The 20,001-nt window shown below is 52.3% G+C and overlaps 9 protein-coding genes across 9 annotated transcripts; 6 read left to right on the top strand and 3 right to left on the bottom strand.

The window, feature by feature from the left end:
- Positions 1-424: 424 nt before the first annotated feature.
- M436DRAFT_73435 (UPF0075-domain-containing protein) lies at positions 425-1,796 on the top strand (the record flags this gene model as incomplete). The annotated part of the gene is made up of 2 exons (XM_013571366.1): positions 425-512; positions 568-1,796. 2 exons carry the CDS (start codon positions 425-427, stop codon positions 1,794-1,796), a joined length of 1,317 nt encoding a protein of 438 aa, XP_013426820.1.
- A 347-nt stretch (positions 1,797-2,143) lies between these two features.
- On the top strand, positions 2,144-3,121 carry M436DRAFT_48555 (uncharacterized protein; the record flags this gene model as incomplete). Its single annotated transcript, XM_013571146.1, has 1 exon — positions 2,144-3,121. The coding sequence occupies one exon, from the start codon at positions 2,144-2,146 to the stop codon at positions 3,119-3,121; it is 978 nt and encodes a 325-aa protein (XP_013426600.1).
- A 414-nt stretch (positions 3,122-3,535) lies between these two features.
- On the bottom strand, positions 3,536-6,085 carry M436DRAFT_47955 (uncharacterized protein; the record flags this gene model as incomplete). Its single annotated transcript, XM_013571053.1, has 2 exons — positions 3,536-5,161; positions 5,270-6,085. 2 exons carry the CDS (start codon positions 6,083-6,085, stop codon positions 3,536-3,538), a joined length of 2,442 nt encoding a protein of 813 aa, XP_013426507.1.
- A 441-nt stretch (positions 6,086-6,526) lies between these two features.
- On the top strand, positions 6,527-7,478 carry M436DRAFT_48713 (uncharacterized protein; the record flags this gene model as incomplete). Its single annotated transcript, XM_013571178.1, has 3 exons — positions 6,527-6,842; positions 6,897-7,244; positions 7,294-7,478. 3 exons carry the CDS (start codon positions 6,527-6,529, stop codon positions 7,476-7,478), a joined length of 849 nt encoding a protein of 282 aa, XP_013426632.1.
- A 445-nt stretch (positions 7,479-7,923) lies between these two features.
- Positions 7,924-8,447, bottom strand: M436DRAFT_73438 (Sm-like ribonucleoprotein; the record flags this gene model as incomplete). Its single annotated transcript, XM_013571367.1, has 4 exons — positions 7,924-7,966; positions 8,025-8,282; positions 8,335-8,367; positions 8,425-8,447. 4 exons carry the CDS (start codon positions 8,445-8,447, stop codon positions 7,924-7,926), a joined length of 357 nt encoding a protein of 118 aa, XP_013426821.1.
- A 235-nt stretch (positions 8,448-8,682) lies between these two features.
- M436DRAFT_48035 (PCI-domain-containing protein) lies at positions 8,683-10,320 on the top strand (the record flags this gene model as incomplete). The annotated part of the gene is made up of 4 exons (XM_013571066.1): positions 8,683-8,766; positions 8,820-8,876; positions 8,930-9,655; positions 9,712-10,320. The coding sequence occupies 4 exons, from the start codon at positions 8,683-8,685 to the stop codon at positions 10,318-10,320; spliced, it is 1,476 nt and encodes a 491-aa protein (XP_013426520.1).
- Positions 10,321-10,420: 100 nt separating this feature from the next.
- Positions 10,421-11,317, bottom strand: M436DRAFT_48802 (dihydrofolate reductase; the record flags this gene model as incomplete). Its single annotated transcript, XM_013571190.1, has 1 exon — positions 10,421-11,317. The coding sequence occupies one exon, from the start codon at positions 11,315-11,317 to the stop codon at positions 10,421-10,423; it is 897 nt and encodes a 298-aa protein (XP_013426644.1).
- A 283-nt stretch (positions 11,318-11,600) lies between these two features.
- M436DRAFT_82582 (uncharacterized protein) lies at positions 11,601-11,954 on the top strand (the record flags this gene model as incomplete). The annotated part of the gene is made up of 1 exon (XM_013571368.1): positions 11,601-11,954. One exon carries the CDS (start codon positions 11,601-11,603, stop codon positions 11,952-11,954), a length of 354 nt encoding a protein of 117 aa, XP_013426822.1.
- A 742-nt stretch (positions 11,955-12,696) lies between these two features.
- Positions 12,697-16,552, top strand: M436DRAFT_48163 (uncharacterized protein; the record flags this gene model as incomplete). Its single annotated transcript, XM_013571089.1, has 3 exons — positions 12,697-12,749; positions 12,799-15,889; positions 15,983-16,552. The coding sequence occupies 3 exons, from the start codon at positions 12,697-12,699 to the stop codon at positions 16,550-16,552; spliced, it is 3,714 nt and encodes a 1,237-aa protein (XP_013426543.1).
- Positions 16,553-20,001: the final 3,449 nt, after the last annotated feature.

Genomic DNA, 20,001 nt, shown 5'->3' on the forward strand with positions numbered 1-20,001 from the left:
TGCTGTTGATGTCGATTGGTAACCCCATATCCAGACAACCTGTTACCGGCTGCCGACAGAGATTTTCTGGATATGCTCGGGGCCCCGGATGGCGTTTTTCATGGGAGGCGTAGGTCTTGGAAATTTTGGACTAGTAGTCACCCCATACATACCAAACAGTCGGTGCTGTGGGGATGACATGCTGGATATTCGGTTAATCGGTTGATCGTCTGATACTTCCATTCTTACGTTCTTCCGGCTACCCTTACCCATCCATCTCCTCCGGCCTGTGGGGATCGACACTTCGGCAGGTATGACCTTGATGGGGATCATCTTCCAGAAGGTCATGCAGGAACGTATTTATCTCCCACTGCCCCCTGCTGATTGATCGGGCTGAGCCTTCACTCAAATCTCTTTACCATATTTCATACTATACCGATACACCATGATTGGCCGCGTCGAACACATCAATGGCGACCAACCAGGGCTCGACCTTACTGTGCTCGGGTTGAACTCTGGTACTAGCATGGATGGCAAGCAATGTTTCTCTCAACTTTGATGCCAGGCCACTGACCTATTGTATAACAGGCATCGACTGTGCGCTATGCAGATTCCGTCAGACCAGCCCTGAGGCACCAATGCATTTCGAGCTGCTCAAGTATGGAGAGATTCCTCTGGAGCAAAAGATCAAGAAAAGAGTCATGAACATGATCTACCACAACCGCACCACACCCGAAGAACTGTCTGAGGTCAATGTACTTCTGGGAAACACCTTTGCTGATGCAGTAAAGGAGTTCTGCAAGGAGCAAGATGTGCCGATCGCCGACATCGATGTGATCGGATCCCACGGCCAAACAATCTGGTTGCTCAGCATGCCAGAACCAGGACAGACCAAGAGCGCCTTGACCATGGCTGAAGGAACTTTCATCGCTGCACAAACCGGCATCACAACCGTGACTGACTTCCGTGTCTCCGACCAAGCTGCTGGACGACAGGGAGCCCCTCTCATCGGCTTCTTCGACGCACTCCTCCTACATCACCCCACGAAGCTGAGAGCTTGTCAGAACATCGGTGGAATTGCCAATGTTTGCTTCATCCCCCCTGGTGAGGGTGGTATTGACAGATGCTTCGACTTTGATACCGGTCCGGGAAATGTCTTCATCGACGCGGTTGTACGACACTACACAAACGGCCAGCAAGAGTACGATGAAGACGGTGCCATGGGCAAGCGCGGAATCGTGAACCAACAGCTTGTCGACGAGTTCCTAGAGTTCAAGTACTTCAAGCTCGATCCTCCCAAGACGACTGGCAGAGAAGTGTTCAGAGACACGTTAGCCCACGATCTCATTGAAAAGGGAGAGAAGCTGGGTATGTCGCCCGATGACATTGTCGCAACGGTGACTCGTATCACTGCCCAAGCCATCGTTGATCACTACCGCCGCTATGCACCATCACAAGATATCGACGAGATTTTCATGTGTGGTGGTGGCGCATACAACCCCAACATTACCGAGTACATCCAGAAGAACTACCCCAACACCAAGATCATGATGTTAGATGCAGCAGGTATTCCAGCTGGTGCAAAGGAGGCCATAACATTTGCATGGCAAGCCATGGACGCCGTAGTAGGACGTTCGATCAAGGTACCCGACCGTGTGGAGACGAGACAGGAATACGTGCTCGGCAAGATAAACCCAGGCAAGAACTTCCGCAGGATAATGAAACAAGGTATGATGTTCGGAGAGGGCGAGAGGCTACCGCCGGTGATGGAGATGATCAACTATGTCAATGGCGACGTTTTTGACAACAACTGGTAATAGAGCATGGTTGTTGGTTGGAGTTTGGTTGGCGCTGGGTGGGCAAGTGTATAGACATATTCAATGGGTTTTCATCCCTGATTTGAGGATACTTTTGTGATAGCTGCTTCGCGCTATGACTTGAGTTGATCGACGCATTTGTGTTGACGCATGAGATTGTGCTTGAACAGGTGTTCGGAAAGAAAGGGCAGAATCGTTGGTCGACGCGGAGAGAAAGCCGGCCGGTGTCTCCATTCGTGGCGGGCAGGGTTCACCTAACCTCTCTAATCAATTATTTTTAGCAGACATGTCAGAACAACCATCCCGTGGCAGTCGTCTAACTATACCACGCGTCTTTGAATCCGTCCATGGATACCACACAGACTGAGCCTGACGATCATGAGGTTTCATTCCGCCCGCTGTCAGCAGGAAAGGATGCTGTGGTTCCGACGCAATCAAGATATTCTTCTCGTGCAGCAATAGTCCAAAGATGCATGGGGAAAGGCGCTTGGAATCTTACGGACGATGAGTTAATCATTGTCACCACACCGCAGGAAGATATCACCGACCCAAAAGGACTCAAAGCCATTGTTCAATGTGTCAAAGAACAAGGGTACCGCCGGGAGGCAGCACGAGCAACAAGGCTATTACAGCGCTATCGCCTGGTTCACCGCCGCTACCTGGAGCTACTTCAAGATAGCATACACAAAGACAAACCCTCCTCCGAAGCCGGCCTCAAAAGGAAAGCACTCGAGCAAATCATACGCGAAACAAAAGACCAAACACGATTCCCCTTAGCACCCACCAACGACTCTGTGTCCCAGAAAATCCAAGACTTTGCTATAAAAGCGCAACGGAAACCTTACTTGGATATCGGAATCTGGGGGTTTGCTGTGCTACGATTGAATTACAATGACGACGCTGCTTGGGAAACCTACAAGCAGGCCTTGCAAACCAGTGCGCAGAAAAGATTGCTAGGTGTCAATGTACCCAAACACATCTGCGAAATGTTTTGCCTTACATATCTCGAAGACAAAACTGCTCTCTCAGGACCCGTGGATCAAGTCAAGTTGGCAAGATACTGGGATGAGAGTAAATACAGCGAAACTGTGCATCTGCATATAAACAAGCAGTTCTTCCTCTCAGTCGATGAGTTTACAAGGGAAGGCGAAAACCCCAACGACCCGCCTCTAAACATACACGACGCAAGCGTTGACGAAGTAGAAGAGGCAAATTTTCCCGGCTGGAGGAGAACTAGTGTGTTTGAACTTATCACCTGGCACATCGCCGGCATCGAAAAAAGTCATTTGCATCTGAGATCAGCATGGGAAATCATACATTCATGATGGGTCATGGTCGCTGCAGAAATGCACAGTGTTTTTGATTGCAGGAGGGCGGCCAGAGAGAAGATACAGTTCGAGGGCTCGCTTTGGTCGCTGCTTTATCCTACAACTCATTATGCATCTCGATGGCTACGACTTGAGAAAGCTTTGCAGATGGAGAGAGGAAGAGATGAGTGATTGGAGTATCGAGATCCTCATCAATGGAATCAGAGGGTATTATAGCTATAGAAATGCAGAATGTTCCTAATTACAGGAGCGCGACCAGGGAGATGCCCCATGACAGGGACTTCCTTTGGACACGGTGTTCTCTCGTAAGTTATTGCAATTTGATAGCTGAAACTCGAGGGTCCTTTGCACATGAACAAGACGGAATGTCGCAGTGCTTGAGATGTGTTATGCTAGATATGCTATAGCCCATCACAAACTAATGGACATACTCCTCTGTCCATCAACATCCCTCCTCACGGTCGGCCCGAACCATCGCCTATTCCTCAACTTCTCAGCTCTCCTTTCAGGATGCAATTCCTCCCTCGGACCCTTCCATTCCCTCAACTCATCTTTGCCATCAGCGCTCTTGCCAATGATGACGTCGAAATCGAAGAGACCGCCATAAGAGCCAATGCAAAAGCTGGCTCTCACATGCATGCCTCCAGGGTGAGCTTTTGCTGTTTCGCTAACGTAAGGACCCATGAGAGCGACAATTCTTGCTGCCATGGCGCTGGGCTCATATTTCGAGGCTAGCTCTACCGCCCAGCCTGTAGGTGGTTCGGTGGATGTAGCGACGAGAGCCGTGATAGTTGGAGAGCGTGTGTTGAGCCAGTAATCGAGGATTTCATCATCGCGGTGATCATCTTCGTAGAGTGTGTGCAGCCAGAGCGATAGAATCAGATGGCGCAAGTTATGGAAGTGTCGAAGAGGTGCGAGCATATAATGCGTGATCGGGGTAGGGTTCCAGAGAAGGGGTGCTCCACGATATCCGCAGAATTTGAGCTCTGTGACAGTATCTGCATGATAAGATGCCAATGTGTGCATGAACGGTGGAGCGGGTGGCCAGCCATACTCCGCTTCAAAGACTTCGCTGGAACCGACTGGTTCTGGTCTTGTTGTCCCCAGCCGAACAATCTCGTCTACGTCTTCCTCTTCAAGAGAGCCGAAGTCATCAGGGTCGTTAGGGTCCTCGTTGATCCCCAAGGAGCCAATGTCACGTCCAGCAAAGCCCCAAGTGTTACCGATCGGACTGTTGACTCCTATCATGACAATCTTCTGTAGTGGTGACTGATGTAGGGCCCTGATGATTTCACGTTTCTCATCGCGCGGTATGCCGCCCTCCATCTTGAGACTTTCAAGCCTTTGCAGATGAGCCGCAAATTCAGAGATGAACCTTCTGCGGCTTCGACAACGGCTCAGATCGGAGGGTTCATCAGAATCGTCGGTCTTGAATTCACCACTCCTGCTGTAGACAGTATCGACTCGAAGATCTTCGAGCGTACGCGCCAATCTAGAAATGACAAAATCTATACGCTGTTGGAGGTCGTGCGTGGTGTTCTTTGTTTGCCCGAAGAAGCGATCAGCTGGCCAGGCTAGTGATTGAAGTTTTGGATGCCGCTCTAACCATGAGACGCACATGTCCGGATCGAACAGAGTAAGCGGGGCCGCTTCACAGGTGTCCAAAAGATAGACGCCCTGCGGCAGTTCTGATTCCGGTATGACGGCGTTTCGAAATTGGAAAGCCCGAAGGTATGGAAAGTGTAGCTTGAATAGTCCCTTGAACATACTTTGCAAACTCAACTCAGACTCCGAGGAAGCGCGTTGGTCGGTCCTCCTGAACAAGACCCAGTCTAGATTTAGCGAAGTAAGAGATGCCGCAGAATGCTCTAATATGTGCATGAATGTAGGAAATGGATCCGTGTCGGTTGGTGCCCAGTCTGGATGGTTACTATGCAAGAGTTGTTTCACACTGTTCGTTGGGGACCGATCTTCATCGGAGAGTCCCTGTTGGATGGAGGAAATCAACCCGCCAAGGTCAGGCAATTGTTTGTATATCTCCTTGTCGAAGTCCTGGGCATCCTTGAACGATAGCTCGAATTGTTTGTTGGCAGCCTCGATGTTCTCTTTAGCTTGAGACTCGGGTAGCTGGGAACCATGGGCTACGATCAAGTTTCTTATAAGGGCTTCTTGATGTCGAAAAAGCTCAGTCGACGTATTGATCACACCACCGCGGCCATCCTGTCTGGTTTCGAATGCTCTGCCGGTTCGCCAATCCGGGAATGGACCTCGCGTGTAGACTTCTTGTGAGTCAAATCTTCCGGCGTTGGCTAGCAAAGGCAAACGGCGTAATCGAAGACTCTTCAGCTTCCGGAGGTCGAATGATTGGAGTAGTTTTTGTGATATGCCAGCAATGCTACAGTTCTCAAGCCAGAGGTGTCTTATGATAGAGCCCTTTGGATCACCCAACAGTCCAGTTAGAAGACCGCGAGTCAGATTCCAGTGGCCAAAAATGATTCTTAACGTATGTATGCTGGTTAGATTCTGGCAAGCCTTGGCCAGCAGATGTAGAGTGCGTATATCATGGGACAGCGTGCGGCCTTGGAAGTTGATCCTCGGTAGTTCATAAAATATGGCAGGGGGGGGGAAATGACAGCGATGTGTCAGGGTATGAACATGTGAGGCGATCCATGGATTACTGGCCAGAACAAGGAGTTTTCGAATGATGGGTGTATCATCATGCTCGTCGCTCACATCAGGTACTGCGTCGTTGTTTGTGCGACAGTCTACAAGCTCAACATCTTCCCACAATAAGGGGGTTGCTTTGTCATATGACCAATGACACGTTTGGGAGAAGTTGGCCAAGCTGTGATTATCAAGGTATCGGAGAGTCTCTTGCAGGATCTCTTCGGGAAGTTTGCCGAGCAGACTCAATGAGCCATCCGTGGTGTCGACGTCTTTGTTCGAATAATGTGATGGCATGGTTTGTGGTTCTGCTAGAGACCTGTCATCTATTGGCTCGGTGAGTCGACGGTTCTATGGTATAGCGGAGAAGGCGCTTCGGCTCGAGTGCCGGTATGACGTACCATGTAAATACCAGACTGCGGTGACGGCAACAAGGAGAGTGATGGAGATTGGCAGATAGAATGATCCGTCAGTGGTTGGCATCTTGGCTACATGGTTCTTGCTCGTCTGAAGACAACACGAGAATAACGAAAAGTGTTTGTCAAGGTAGGATACGATGGTGGTCATCGGCTGCCACGCGTTGAGATGACCATCTCAGGGTTCTGCTCTTATCGATAAGACACGGAAAGTTTTCGGACTTTCAGGTTGTAGACAGCGACTTTTGAGTAAACCCGAGCAATCACACATCCACCAGTCAAGAGCAAAATGTCAGACACAGAAGAAGGCGGCATTCCCTTGATGGAGCCTTTGTCGCCATCTGCATCCCCAGAACCTCAAAGCCGTCCCTCAGGATCAAAGCGAAAGCGCGAAGACGGAGATGAAGACGAAGCACCTGCGCCACAGACCAAGGCCGCAAAGCGCAAGAAGGCAAAGAATGCAAAGAAGGCCAAGCAACCCAAGGATATCGAGGAGGACGCTCTGGATCTCGAAGCCGGAGTCAATCATGCCATTGCCCACATGGATAGCCAGTTGCTCGCAGATCACGTCGCCCAGCGTACCAAGCGCTTCCACAGCGAGTTGAGTGATATGGAGTTGGAAGATATGCACATACCATGTCAGTCTACCACGTACGACACTGTTCTTGTCCGCATACTGACAATGAAACCAGCACACGCCATTGTGGATACCACGTCCTGGGACAAGCCGCGCAACTTGGAGAATCTGCCAGCCTTCATCGAACAATTCAAGGACGAAAGACGGAGCGACAAACCAGGAAAGACCTTGTCAGATGCTGTCAAGCAAAAGTCAACACCACACACAATCGTTATTGCTGCATCTGGCATCCGAGCTGCCGATTTGACGAGAGCTTTGCGCAAGTTCCAGACTAAGGACTCGTTCATCGCAAAATTGTTCGCCAAGCACATCAAGCTGGCAGAGGCTATCACTATGGTCAAGGAGAACAAGCTCGGTATGGGTGTGGGTACACCTCAGAGACTAATCGATCTATTCGACGATGGTAAGCCTCGTATATTCTGCCACCTGAGGTAGATGCTAATAGTTCTCAGGCGCTCTCTCGGCAGGCAGACTCGAGAGAATCATCATCGACGCATCGCACATCGATTCGAAGAAGCGCGGAATTCTTGACATGAAGGAAGTACAAAGTCCCTTGATTAAGCTCTTGACAAGACCAAGCTTCAAGGAAAAGTACAATGAGGACAAGATGAAGAAGATCGAGTTGATCTTCTATTAAGATAAAAGTGTCCGTTCAGCGCATTTAGCTCCTCCTTTCGCATCACTTTTGATACCCAATTCATTCACACCACATCAGTTGCGCCTTGAGCTGCCTTTTTGTCATTCGCGAGACATCACCACGGTCGATCGAAAGCTGCTCGGTTGGATAACATGCTCTTCTGTTTGCGAAGAGGTAAGGTTTGAACATCTATCTTTTGCCTCGGGCAAATACTCCAGAGGCCTTGAACGAAATAGCCTTGCTCAATGCGGTAATGCCACTATCGCATATCTTCCGGGACAGTCCAGTTCACCCCTTGATAATGCTGGGTCCCATCCGAAGCCTGCTTTTTGGTATCTCGATTCGTATCCAAGTGACGGGATACACATTGTTTTTGAAAGATGGGTGGCGGTGGGTGGTGGTCGTATTGTATAATCGTCGCATCTTGTATTCGGTAAGGAGTCGCTCAAGTAAGGATGACCATGATGACCGAGTCTCCTCTCAGGAACCTGTGGACGTAGGAAATCAGCATGATTTGACGTGTTTGGTCGGGGTATGAGTACGCACATCTTGCTGATAAAGCGGTCCTTGTTGACGCCTCTGCCCTTTTTGCCCTGGCTGTTTCTTGGGAACTCAGTCCACATTTCCTTGACATTCTCGAGGACCATGTTGCAATGTCTGTCGAATGCTTTTACGCGGGCGAGGAGTTTGCGGTTGTTGCGACACGAGATGACAACCTGGTTGTGGTTGCGGACGGCAGTTTGCAGGATGGAGAGGGGACCAGCGGTGAATTCATGCTCCTCGACACGAGCGATTTCGTACTCGCTGTCCAGAGTGTTAGCCGATGCGACAGAGAAGGAATTGAGGTGGGAATTACGTGAGCTCGCTGCGCGGCTTCTGGAGGAGATCGCTGTGAAGAGGTTAGTATCATGAGGCGCATTCGCGTGTACACGTCAAAGACACTCACGTAATCTTTGCTGACTCGGACATGGCTGTGGATGTGTATGATAAAGTAAATGCAATGGCGACGCTTCTAGAGATGTCCGGTCGCAACGAGAGGCAGGAGCGACTTGCGGCGAGCTGGAGACGGGCCTTGGCGCCGGAACAGTGACGATTGGCGTTGGTCGTTGGTCGCCGCTGCGACTCTAACATCTACAAGCTCTCTCGCTCTACTGTCCATTCATCACCTTTTCCGCTCTCTCCACATCACATATTATCGCCCATCATGTCGGAAGGTCGCCTGAAAGCAGACAGAGATTTTACCAAGGAGGTCGACAAGGCCATCCCCGAAGCTCAAGATCTGGCAAAGGTAGCTATGTCGTGTGTCCGAAACACTGGCTACTTTGGCTAACATAACTGCAGAGCAATGTCCAAGGCTCCATCGAGAAGCTCCTCGCCCTTGAGAAGCAGACTAGACAAGTGCGCAACATTCGCTCTCGATCGCACACATCAAACATACTAACAACAATCAGGCCTCCGACCTCCCTTCCACATCCAGACTCGTTGTCGCCATCGTCACGATATGCAAAGAGGCCAAGGACTGGCCGCTACTGAACGAACAAATCCAACTTCTGTCCAAAAAGCATGGTCAACTCAAGCAGGCCATCACCAAGATGGTCCAGGTGTCGATGGAATTCATCGACGATACACCCAACATCGACACCAAGCTGTCTTTGATCGAGACACTCCGCACAGTCACCGAGGGCAAGATCTTTGTCGAAGTCGAGAGAGCCAGAGTCACACGCATCCTGTCAAACATCAAGAAGAGCCAAGGAGACATCAACGCCGCCACCGACATTCTTTGCGAGCTGCAGGTCGAGACCTTCGGTTCCATGACACGCCGCGAAAAGACCGAGTTCATTCTGGAGCAAGTTGCTCTCTGCATTGCAAAGGGCGATTGGACACAAGCCAGCATCCTGAGCCGCAAGATCAGCACCCGTTACTTTTCCCGCAAGCCAAAGAAGTCGGCCGAGCAGTTGGAGAAGGAGCGCAAGGAGCGTGAAGAGGAAGAGAAGAAACGTGGTCCCGACGATGCCCCTGTTGAGCCCGAAGACGATGTCACAGATCTGAAGCTGCGTTACTACGAGCAGCAAATCACCCTGGCCAAGCACGATGACAAGTATCTCGATGCCTGCAAGCACTACCGTCAAGTCCTCGACACTGAAGCCGTCGAGAACAACCCTGAGCAACTACGAGCTGTAAGCATATTCTCGAGACTCATTGTGAGTAGAAAGCACCAACTAACATCCCCAAGGCTCTGCAACGCGTCCTCTACTTCATCATCCTCGCCCCTCACGACAACGAACAATCAGATCTTCTTCACAGAATCCACCGCGATACCCGCAACTCACAAATCCCGCACGATGCCGCCCTCCTCAACCTCTTCACCATTCCTGAACTTATGCGCTGGCCCGCTGTTGCCGAAAACTACGGCCCGCACCTCTGCCAGACCGATATCTTCGACGCTACCGAGAACAAGGACGACCCCAAGGCTCACAAGCGCTGGCAAGACCTGCGCAAGCGTGTCATTGAGCACAATGTCCGAGTCATTGCCAAGTACTACACCAGAGTCCACTTCAAGCGCTTGACAGAACTGCTCGACCTTAGTGAGGAAGAGACGGAGAAGTACATTAGCGATCTTGTTGTCAGCAAGACCATCTACGCCAAGATTGACCGCCCTGCCAGACTGGTCAGTTTTGAGAAGAGACGTGACGCCGACGAGGTGCTCAACGAGTGGTCAGGCAACATGAAGAGCTTGCTCGGCCATCTTGAGAGAATCGACCATCTCATTACCAAGGAGGAGATGATGGCTAGAATCCAGCCTACCAACAAGGGCGAGAAAGCATCGAACAAGGCTCGGTGAAGCATAAAAACTGGCCATGTACTAGTATAATCTCTCTATAGACCCACGAAATGCACCACGATCCATGCTGCTCTAGTGTCTATGCTGTCGTCTATGTTTCTCAGAAGGGCATGTCCATGTCTTCGGCCTTGTCTTCCTTTTTGTTTTCTAGCGAGTCCTCTGGTGGTCCGCCGACTACCTCTCTGATGAACGCTACCAGAGCAGCGACGTATTGTTTCTGACTGCTGGGCAAAAAGTGACCACCAGGGTGGTACACAAGCCTCGACACACCACCCTCAACACCTCTGCCCGTGACACAAGCATCCACCAACCTCAAACTTCTCGACTCGTCTACAACCGTATCCACACTACCAATAAAGTGCAGCATCGGCGTCTGAATCTTTGGCTCGTAGAATGCAGTGTACAGCTCATTCGGCGCAGCACTGAATCCACTATAACTTACTGCAAATTTCAGTGGTTCTTGAATGACGTCCGTAACATATCCAGTATCGTTTTCAAAGCTTTCCGGGTAGCGCATTCCACCGTGCGGCTGTTGCTTTTCAAATGCTTCTCTTCGGTTGGCTTCGAGAATTGATGCTAGCATGCCTGCTGCTGCACCACCCTGGCTGAAACCTATGCAACCGTCAAAAGGACCTTGCTCTTTTATCACTGCAGCCAGAGATGCGAAACCCTGTTCTAAGCCTTCGTAGCGGAAGGGCTCGCCATCGCCTTTTCTGCGCCACCAGGCATAGGCTTCTGGGTCTGTGTCGTCGGTTGCGCCGTCAACATCGTAGCCTGGAATGTCGTTTACAGACAGCTTCAAGGGGGCGGTTGGGTATACGAGCTCGACTCCGCCGGGGAACAAGGGCAGGAAACCGGGTTTGGGGGCCGAGGGGAAGGCTTTGTCGAGGTTCTTCTCCAGGGCGCGGGTTTTTGCGTGGAAGAGGGGTCCGTTTTGGGTGTAGCCGTGTATCATGAGAATTTTGAGCTTGCGTGGAGAGGTGGCAGACGAAGACATTGTGGAGGAGGTGGCTGAAGAGAGGTGAGAGGCGGTAAGGTGGGTACGGCGGAGAGCTGAGGGTGAGAGCATTGTGGTTCGTCGAGAGATAGTGTGGTGGTATGGGAGAATGTTGGATGAACCGTGCCTGATTGCGTATTGCCGATAAGTCCGTAGTCTATGACATATGCGGCTCTTGCGGGTGGTGTATGGATATAGATGGTGTCTCAGAAGGTAGAACCTCACTTTCCATACACAAAGGACACGGTCTTCAGGTCCATCCATCTATAAACCTCACAGCATCATGTCCGCCAGGATGCTGCTCTCTAGACGAACGACAAGTCAAGCCAGTTGCATGGCTTTCACTCGAGGCTTCTCCACTAGTTACCCTCGCATGACACCTACCAAGCGTAGGAGACCAGAAGACGAAATTCACAGACCGTCACTTTCAGGCTCTTCAGTCGGTCACTTATTCTCCGAAATCAATGCCATGAGACCTGGCATGGAAGCTCTTCGAGCGGATGGGATGTCCGAGGATCAACGAACTTATGCTCGCAAGACCGCTACATGGTTGATGGGAGTCCCGGTTGTCCTTGGTACCCTGATTGTGGGTGGAAATTGGATCATGAAGGACAGAGAGGACAGTACTGGATCATGAGAACGAATGGGACGGCATCGAGCAGAAGGAGAGATGAGGACTGACGTTGCTTGTGGATACGAAGTACTACCTGTCATGCATGAACCCCTGGTCGGGCTCGACTTGCACCAGGAACAGGTGCCCTTATCGTTGGCGACCCTGATTGCACATGGATACTCGTCCATCGAGTCAAGGTGTATAAATTTAGCTGCAAACTGAAGAACAATCATGAGGAGGATGACGTCTTGCTATACGACGACAAGATGCCAAGAGGGAAGCATTACGAATAGTATACGAAGCAGGTTGAGGCATGATTGAGGGGGCACAGTCGCACGGCAGAAAAGATCAATGTCAGTTGCAAGTAAGCAGAGCTATATCAGCAAAGATAAGACAATATTGCGAGATAGATGTCAAAGGAATGGATGCACAAACCAAGGGGAGAAGTGAAACCATCGTCGGTGCAGGCTCGGGCGCGCGTTGGCAGCGAAACTTGGTCACCGTAACCAGTCCGGCTCTTGAAAGAAGGTTGGAACCCGCATGATAGCCCCCCCTAGCCTTCGCTTTTCCCTTGGAAGCATATTATTTCCGTCACCTGAGACTTGCAAACCTTCTCTCTGACACATACTCCGTCACGTCGTGCTCTGGTGTCGACATTCAGTCGCGACACGGCTGCCGCAAGCACACCCCCACAGGCAACAACGGGCGGGGACTTCAAACAAGTGTTATGCCATGAGAGTGCAGAAGTAGACGATTCTTGTTGGATATGGAACGCCCATATCAGTTTTCCGACGACCGAGACGGCGCGCGTTCACCTTTGTATGTGCCACGATACTCGCTCGTCCGCGACGACTAATACAGTGCGCAGCAACCAGCAACTGCTCAATCCCGCCGCACAGCCAGCGGGCACTTCTTTCAAAACAAATGTGAATCGTAGTAAAACGCGCAAATGGGCAGAGGCCAAGAACTATTCTTACGATGGAGACGACTGGGGCGGTTATGACCCTTACGATGAATATGGCAGCTACGACGACAAGCAAGACGCGCCCCTTCCTGCTGCCGCACCGCGACGGAACTCGTTCGAGACGGGTGAGGAAGTGAGATCCTTCTCTTCCGGTCAACAGCAGCCACCGCCTCCTCCGCCCGCGCATATCACTCCCACCAAGCCGCAGCCTCTCCAGCCTGCGATCCAACCACATGCCGACTATGGCGTCCGCCGCGACTTCTCTCAGATCGCTCATGTCCCACCACCTCTCAAGACGAATACCTCTCCTCAGGTCGTTCGCGAACGCTTTCCTGCTAGGAAAAGCAGTCTGCAGACCAGCGTGCCATCTTCGCCTGCTATGGGCTCGCAGCAACCCGTGATTCAGGAGCCAGTCTCGCCAAGTTTGAGCGCTTCTACCGCTCCGAGTGCTGGCAAACCTCTACCATTCATCCGCCCTGCCGACATTTACAAGCGCATGGAAGAGGAGCGGTTGAGGGAACAAGAAGCCAAGAGCCAGGTCGGACCGACGCCCGCTAGACACGAGGAGCACCAGGAGAATCCTGTCCCGGCCAAAGCTGCCGGTGCCGATGTTGCTGGTCATGAGACCGCTCGTGAGGAGCAGCCTGCAACTGCCTCTCTGGGTTCTTCTCTGCCAGCAGTCAGTCGTGTCGCTTCCGGATTCGGCTCAGAATTCTGGAATGCCTCCGAGTTGTCTAGTTCGTTGAACGCGGCTGACGCTCTTTCGCCAACCACTACCAACACTGAGCCTGTGGCGCCCGCTGAACCCAACACTGTGGAGGACGCCTCGCACGAATTGACTGATGCAGTAAATCAAGCGTTCGAGCGTCGGGATGACTTGTCCGTACCACCTACACCCATTTCTCGCGACAACTCCCAGTCTGGCCACGGATCGGATACGACGGGGATAAGCCCTATAATGAGCCGTGTCCCAAGCGCTGCGACTGCGGAAGCAAAGGCCCGCCTCATTGATAACAGAGACATGGGACCCATCGCCGAGGAAGGCAGTCTGCCTGGTAGTCCTGGTTCGCGCCCTTCATCGTCACAGCAATATTTCGCCACCAAGAGACGTAGTCCTACACACTCCCGTAATGTGTCGGGCGAGTCTTTCAGCAACAGCCCTGCCAGAACTCCGCAACTGGAATATATGAAGAGACTTTCTACTCCAATGTCGGCAGAAAACAGCAGTCTGCAAGAAGAGCAGGCCGTTTCGCCCATTGAATCGCCTAGCAAACCCCTTCCCGTTGCTTCAGTTCGTGTGATCGCACCTTCAGCAGACTACACTCGTAGGGAGTCGGATATCGCTGCCGACGCATCATCGTGCTCACCAGTCGATACAGCCGAAGCTGCAAAGGCCGCCAGAGCAAATTTCCTTCAGACTCACGAAAGAGTCAAATCACCGGTGACCGGAAGCCCTATCGATCGCAGTCCTTCGCCCATCTCGCGGCAAGGATCTCCTGGTCCCAGTAGAGTCCGCGATCTTGCGGGAAAGTACAATGAACTTCACACTCTGTCTAGGAGCAGCTCTGCCATGTCTTTCAACTCTCAGAAGAGTGACAGATCCTTGAAGAGAACTGGTACATGGGACACCACAAACAGCGACGCCAGCGGCGTGACTAGTGATGATCAAGTCCTCGAATCGATCGAAACAGCTTCTCTTGATCGTCCGGACCCAACTCGAGGCCCTAGTTTCCGCCCACACTTGCCAGGCGAGTGGGTCTCGTACGTGGGCACTCCTAGCGCGGAGATGCCCGTGGCGCAAGAAGCCACCAGGCGTAGCGTGGAACACACGAGGGATAACCTCCAGCATGACCAGATTACTCCTAGGCAGGCAACGTTCCCGCCCCCAGGAGATTTTGATCCTACGCCCGCCACGGTCAAGCAGCCGCTTGCTCACAAGGATATTCAACCCCAAGAGACTAACCACGTGGATAGCCTGAAGAATGCAAGTGAAGCATTAGGCGCTGCGTTGTTATCCTCGTTCGGCCAGAATCATGGCACCAGAGACTTTGCTCAGCCAGAGCCACAGTCTCCGGAGGAAGACTTCACTGCACCTCGAGGTTCAGTTGGTGATGTCTATCTGAGGCCTTTGACAATCGACCGTAAAGCTTCATCAATCGCTTCCAGTGTTGGTCCCACGCCACCAGCCAAGGACACTCCCGATGGACTCGGACTACGAGAATCGTCTGGCTACTTCCCTCCACCGACTCTTCGTGTCGACTCTGACGCCATGACACCTGCTTCTGACTACTCGCCTGCCGACATGGAAAGCGACCGTCTGCGCAGAGAGATTGAGAGGAGTCTTACGCCCCAAATTCATTCTGAATTTCAGCAGACCCGCGACCAAGACGCCCTGGACGCGCCAGCGGCCCTTCGAGAGCTTCAGAGGGCCGAGGGACTTCGTGCTGATGACAGTCTGCCTGGGTCGAACGTGCCTGCAGTCATTGGTGAGCCTACAGTATCGCAAACCAACACTCAAGCTGCAGATGCCGGTCTTCTTGGTAAGCGCTTCAGTTTCGAAAGAGATCAGAGCAATTCCAGCCTGTGGGGTGAAGTGGGTGAGGAAGTGAAGCGTGCCTCTTACGAACGGCCATTATCTGGCGTCGGGCTTCAGGTGATCAATACGAATGTGAGCAGCAGTAGCAGTAGTGGGTGGAGCACTTCGTCTATCGGGGACGCCCCTGGGGACGCAACCGAGGAGCATACGGAAGTCCCTTTACAGCACGCGGAACCACCTCTACAGCTTAGGGAACAATCGCCACAGCCTACGGAAGCACCTCTACAGCCTGTCGTCAGTCTTCCATCGCCCGACATTCCCTGGGTGCCCACCAGAGATGAGGACAGGGAAGCCGAAGCCAGTATGCCTACAGTACGACAGCCGACCGCATTGGAGAAGCGTCTTGGTGAATTACCACCTCCTGTTTATGAAGAATCCGAGACGCCATTGGCTTCTTCTGTCGAAAAGGAGCCGCTATTGGCTCCTATCGAAACTACTGAGACACCATTAACTCCTACTGAAACTACTGAGACACCACTGGCTCCTACCGAGACTACCACAACTACCGCGACTACCGGGGCTACAAACACAGCGGCTCGCATTCCCACTGTCAGAGAGATCATGGCTCTGAAAACAGTCGACGAGCGTGTCAACACTTATAACTCTTCGCGAGAGCAGGTTGCCTCAATGGACACTGGTCTCAGCAACTGGCTTACTTCGACTCTCTTTTCTCATCCTGAGCATGCGCATGTTGTCACAGACGCTGCGAACAAACCTGCCGGAACGACTGCCATTGGAGGCAGCATTCGTTACAAGCCTCAGCCTGGTAATATCATCAAGTTGGCCAGGAAAGGTCTTAGTGGCGTCACGAACAGGGAACCTTCGGGCTCTCATGCGGCTGATCCCAGCCAGTCGCCCTCCAACGTTGAGCGTCAGACTTCCAACACAGTCGGCCGCTCACCTTCAGCACAACAAGGAGGCGCACCAAAGATGCAGACCAAGGGCAAGGATTTGTTGCACTCCGCCGGCATGTTCGGCGGCAAGGCTACCGTAGGAGCTAAGGGCCTGTTCGCAAGAGCAAAGGGAAGACTTCGAGAAGGCGGAAGCGAGAAGGTAGATTGATATTTCCTTCTGTTTGACGTTCCCCTCACTGATATTTTCGCGTTTTTTCTGAATTTCTTGCCGCATGCATTCCAACGATTCATCTTCATGTTTCTGCGATGCCTGTCTTTGGCGGTAACTCATTAATCGGCGGACCCGTTTTCCATGCGACTTCAGCATAAGCGTTAACCCTGGATGGGAGGCATTAATGATCTGAGTGGCGGGTTGCATGTACCGTTCCGGCTGCGTAATGTTAACTGAGATAATCCCCCAACTCATCACTCGTTCCAAAACCATTCTTCAAAGAACGTATGTTGATAGGTGTGTTTTCACAGGCTTCCGGACGAGCTCCCAACAGCAATGCCGCGCTTGCCTCGCCGACCTCCCCAGATGAGCGTGGTAGCAGCAAAGCCAACAACCGTTTCTCCACAGCGTTTGGCCGTTTTGGCAGTGGGTCTGAGCAGCGATCTTTGTCTCAGTCAGCAGCAAATACTCTACAATCTCCTACGGAAGGTCCGCAAGTTATTGTGTCATCAACTGCAGAACAGCCTTCTGCATCGCCTGCAGGTGATACTGATACATATGTTGCTCCATGGACTCAAGAGAAGCCAGGTGCATTGGACCAAATAGAGCTTGAGAATGAGAGATTCAAGAGAATTGGTCTTTTGCCCAGTCCAGCATTTGGTGGATCGATGAACTCGCATGAGTCCAATGAGAACATCAAGGTTGCTGATGAGAATGACGATCCGATGTCACGTTTGGAAGGCGCGACACATCAGGGGACGTCAGACAAGGACCAAGACGTTGGAATTCCTACGGCAGTCGCTATGGACATTCTCCCTCGGGCAGCTGCACCTTCGTATGTGGATGAGGTTGTATTTGAACCGCAAGCTGACCTGCCTGCCGCAATCGCTTCTTCGAATGATGCTGGGCTTTTTTCCGAGACCGAGGAAGTCGCGCTGAATCATCAGAGCCCTGTTGAACACGTTCCAAATATCAACAGAAGCCCTACACGCCGACCTGTTGCTCAGCCAATTGCGTCTGATGTCGAGCCGACGTCTCGCGAATCCTCGATCTCAAGCTTGCATCCCGAGGACAACGACTTGGCTCAGACTTCAGTCCCCCTCAAGAGGAGCGTAAGTCCATTGCGCGACGAGCCGGCCACCCAACAGCCTGGTACCATCGAGAGAGCCGATCCCGAGTCCACTGAAGACGAAAGAGACGGGTCTAGACCTCGCATCGTCAGCCGCAGCAGTCTCCCATCACAGCAACGCCCACAATCGCAATCAAGACAGTCATCTTGGCAATGGAAGAGCTCAGGCACATCCCTCGTCGGACTGAACAAGACTCAAGATGACACAACTGCTTCACCAGTCAAGGCCAGATCCATGTCTGGGCAACACATCAATTCGGGACCTGTGAGTCGTGCTGAATCGCCTGTTTCTTTCCTCGAGATGGGACACACTCAAAAGCAAAGCAGTACCACGACACCTGGTGCTTACTCGTCTGAGGATGTCAGTGCCATTCCAGGAGCACAAGCAGAGCAACCGTTCTTGAGCAGCTCGCAAAACCTTACTCTGGTGCCAGCCCCTTACGAAGCAGGTCGCATGGCTCCAATCATGCAATCACCTGTCGAGATGCAGAGCCCTTGGCAGAGCGATCAGTCCAACGCCTCGATGGGCCCGGGACCTTTTGCTGGCCCGGCTGCTATGTATCACCAACCTGGCCATATGAGCAGCGAGCAGATAATCTATGAGGAGCCGCCCAACCGAACGTTCTCGCCAACTACCATGGATCCTCGTCAAATCGGAAGCGAATATATGCTCCCTGGCGTCGGTCCCCCTCCCGAGATGAACCAAAGCTCGCGAAGAAGCAGATTCTCCATCAGAAGTCCGGTTCAAGGTCCGGGGCAGGTCGAACGCATCAATCCTAACGCTATGATGTTCGATCACCAACGTACCTTCTCTGGTGACGAGGTTCCATTGACGCAGTCCGCACAAGAAAAGAGGGAGAAACGTCGCTCTGGTCTGTTCAGTGCACTGAGTCGAGGATCGAGCTTTTCTGGTCTATCTGGCATGAACTCGGATGGAAGACAAAGTCGTGGCAACGATGTCAGCCAAGCTGGTTCGCAACATCAAGCTCCGATTCAGCCAACGTCTACAGCACAAAAAGCTCGAGGGATATCAGGTGGTAGTTCGAGAGGTAACACACTTAAGAAGGTGCAGCGCTCATCGACTTCCGCTGGCACATCGAACACGCCTGGCACGCCTGATCCTGAGAAGAAGAACAAACGCTTCTCGCGACTTGGCTCGATCTTTGGACGATCAAACTCGGAAGCAAAGAAGAGCAACAAACTGGTCAAAGGCATGCCTAAGAACCTGCCCGAGCGCGTTCTAGAGGCCACCGTGGCTGGAAGGCAGCGAAACATGTCGCCACAGAACGTTCCTCCGCCTCCTATAGGTATGGGTTATGGCACCGAAAATGGCATGCAACCGCCGCAGCAGCGGCCGGAGCAGGCTGACCAGCAACCACCACCAGGGGGATGGTATGCGCCTCACAGTAGAAGAAGCTCTTACCATCAAGACCAGCAGGCCAGGTTGCCTCAGATCCAGCCTACGATGTCGAGAAGAAGCTCTTATCAGCAGGAGCAGCAACCCAACTTGCCTCAAATACAACCCACTGTATCAGGGCAATCGTGGCAATCATCAATGCAGCCGCCCCCACAACAGCAGTCGCCAGTGATGCAGCCAACTCGTCGTCTCCATAGCGAGGGCTACCGCCACGAGCCTCGATACAACGCTCCCTCGGACTACAGATCAATGTCTCCGAGCCCTCTACGCGGCCAGCGAGGTAGTCAGCAATATGACACTACGACTCCTCAAAACTATCAGCGCACACCTTCGTGGAGTGGAGGGCCACGACAGCAGCCACCAGCGCCTGGTCGCAACTTCTCGTGGGGTTCTGTGGAACAGCAACAGCAACAGCAGCAACAAGGCTACTTCCCATCAGGTTCGCCTATGAGACAAAGTCCAGCTGGCTCACCTTCGCACTCCAGAAATGCATCTTTTGGCAGCATGACCAATATTCAAGCTGCCGCACCACCGCTCTATCGTAACTCGAGCTCAGGGGCTTTACAGCGTTCTTCATCTCCTTCAATGTACGGAGCCACCCAGCCATACCAAGTCCCCATGCCAGCGTCCACAGAAGCCCAACTCATTTCAAAACAGCAGCAGGATTGGTACCCGCGATACACAGTGGGGTCCCCTGGCCCACCGCAGCAAGCTAGTACTCCAGGCATGTACAACAGAGGCTACAGTAACAGCAGACCGGGCAGCTCGAACGCCAATAATGTACCCTTTGACAACATCCCCGAAGCCGACTATGCTAGGCCAACCTCAGCTGGTGGGATGATGATGCCTGGCCAGCAGCAACAGACCTCACCGCAAAGTCCTGCTCGAGGCCAGCAGAGA

Source organism: Aureobasidium namibiae (assembly GCF_000721765.1).
Source record: "Aureobasidium namibiae CBS 147.97 unplaced genomic scaffold scaffold_10, whole genome shotgun sequence".
NCBI lineage: Eukaryota > Fungi > Ascomycota > Dothideomycetes > Dothideales > Saccotheciaceae > Aureobasidium > Aureobasidium namibiae.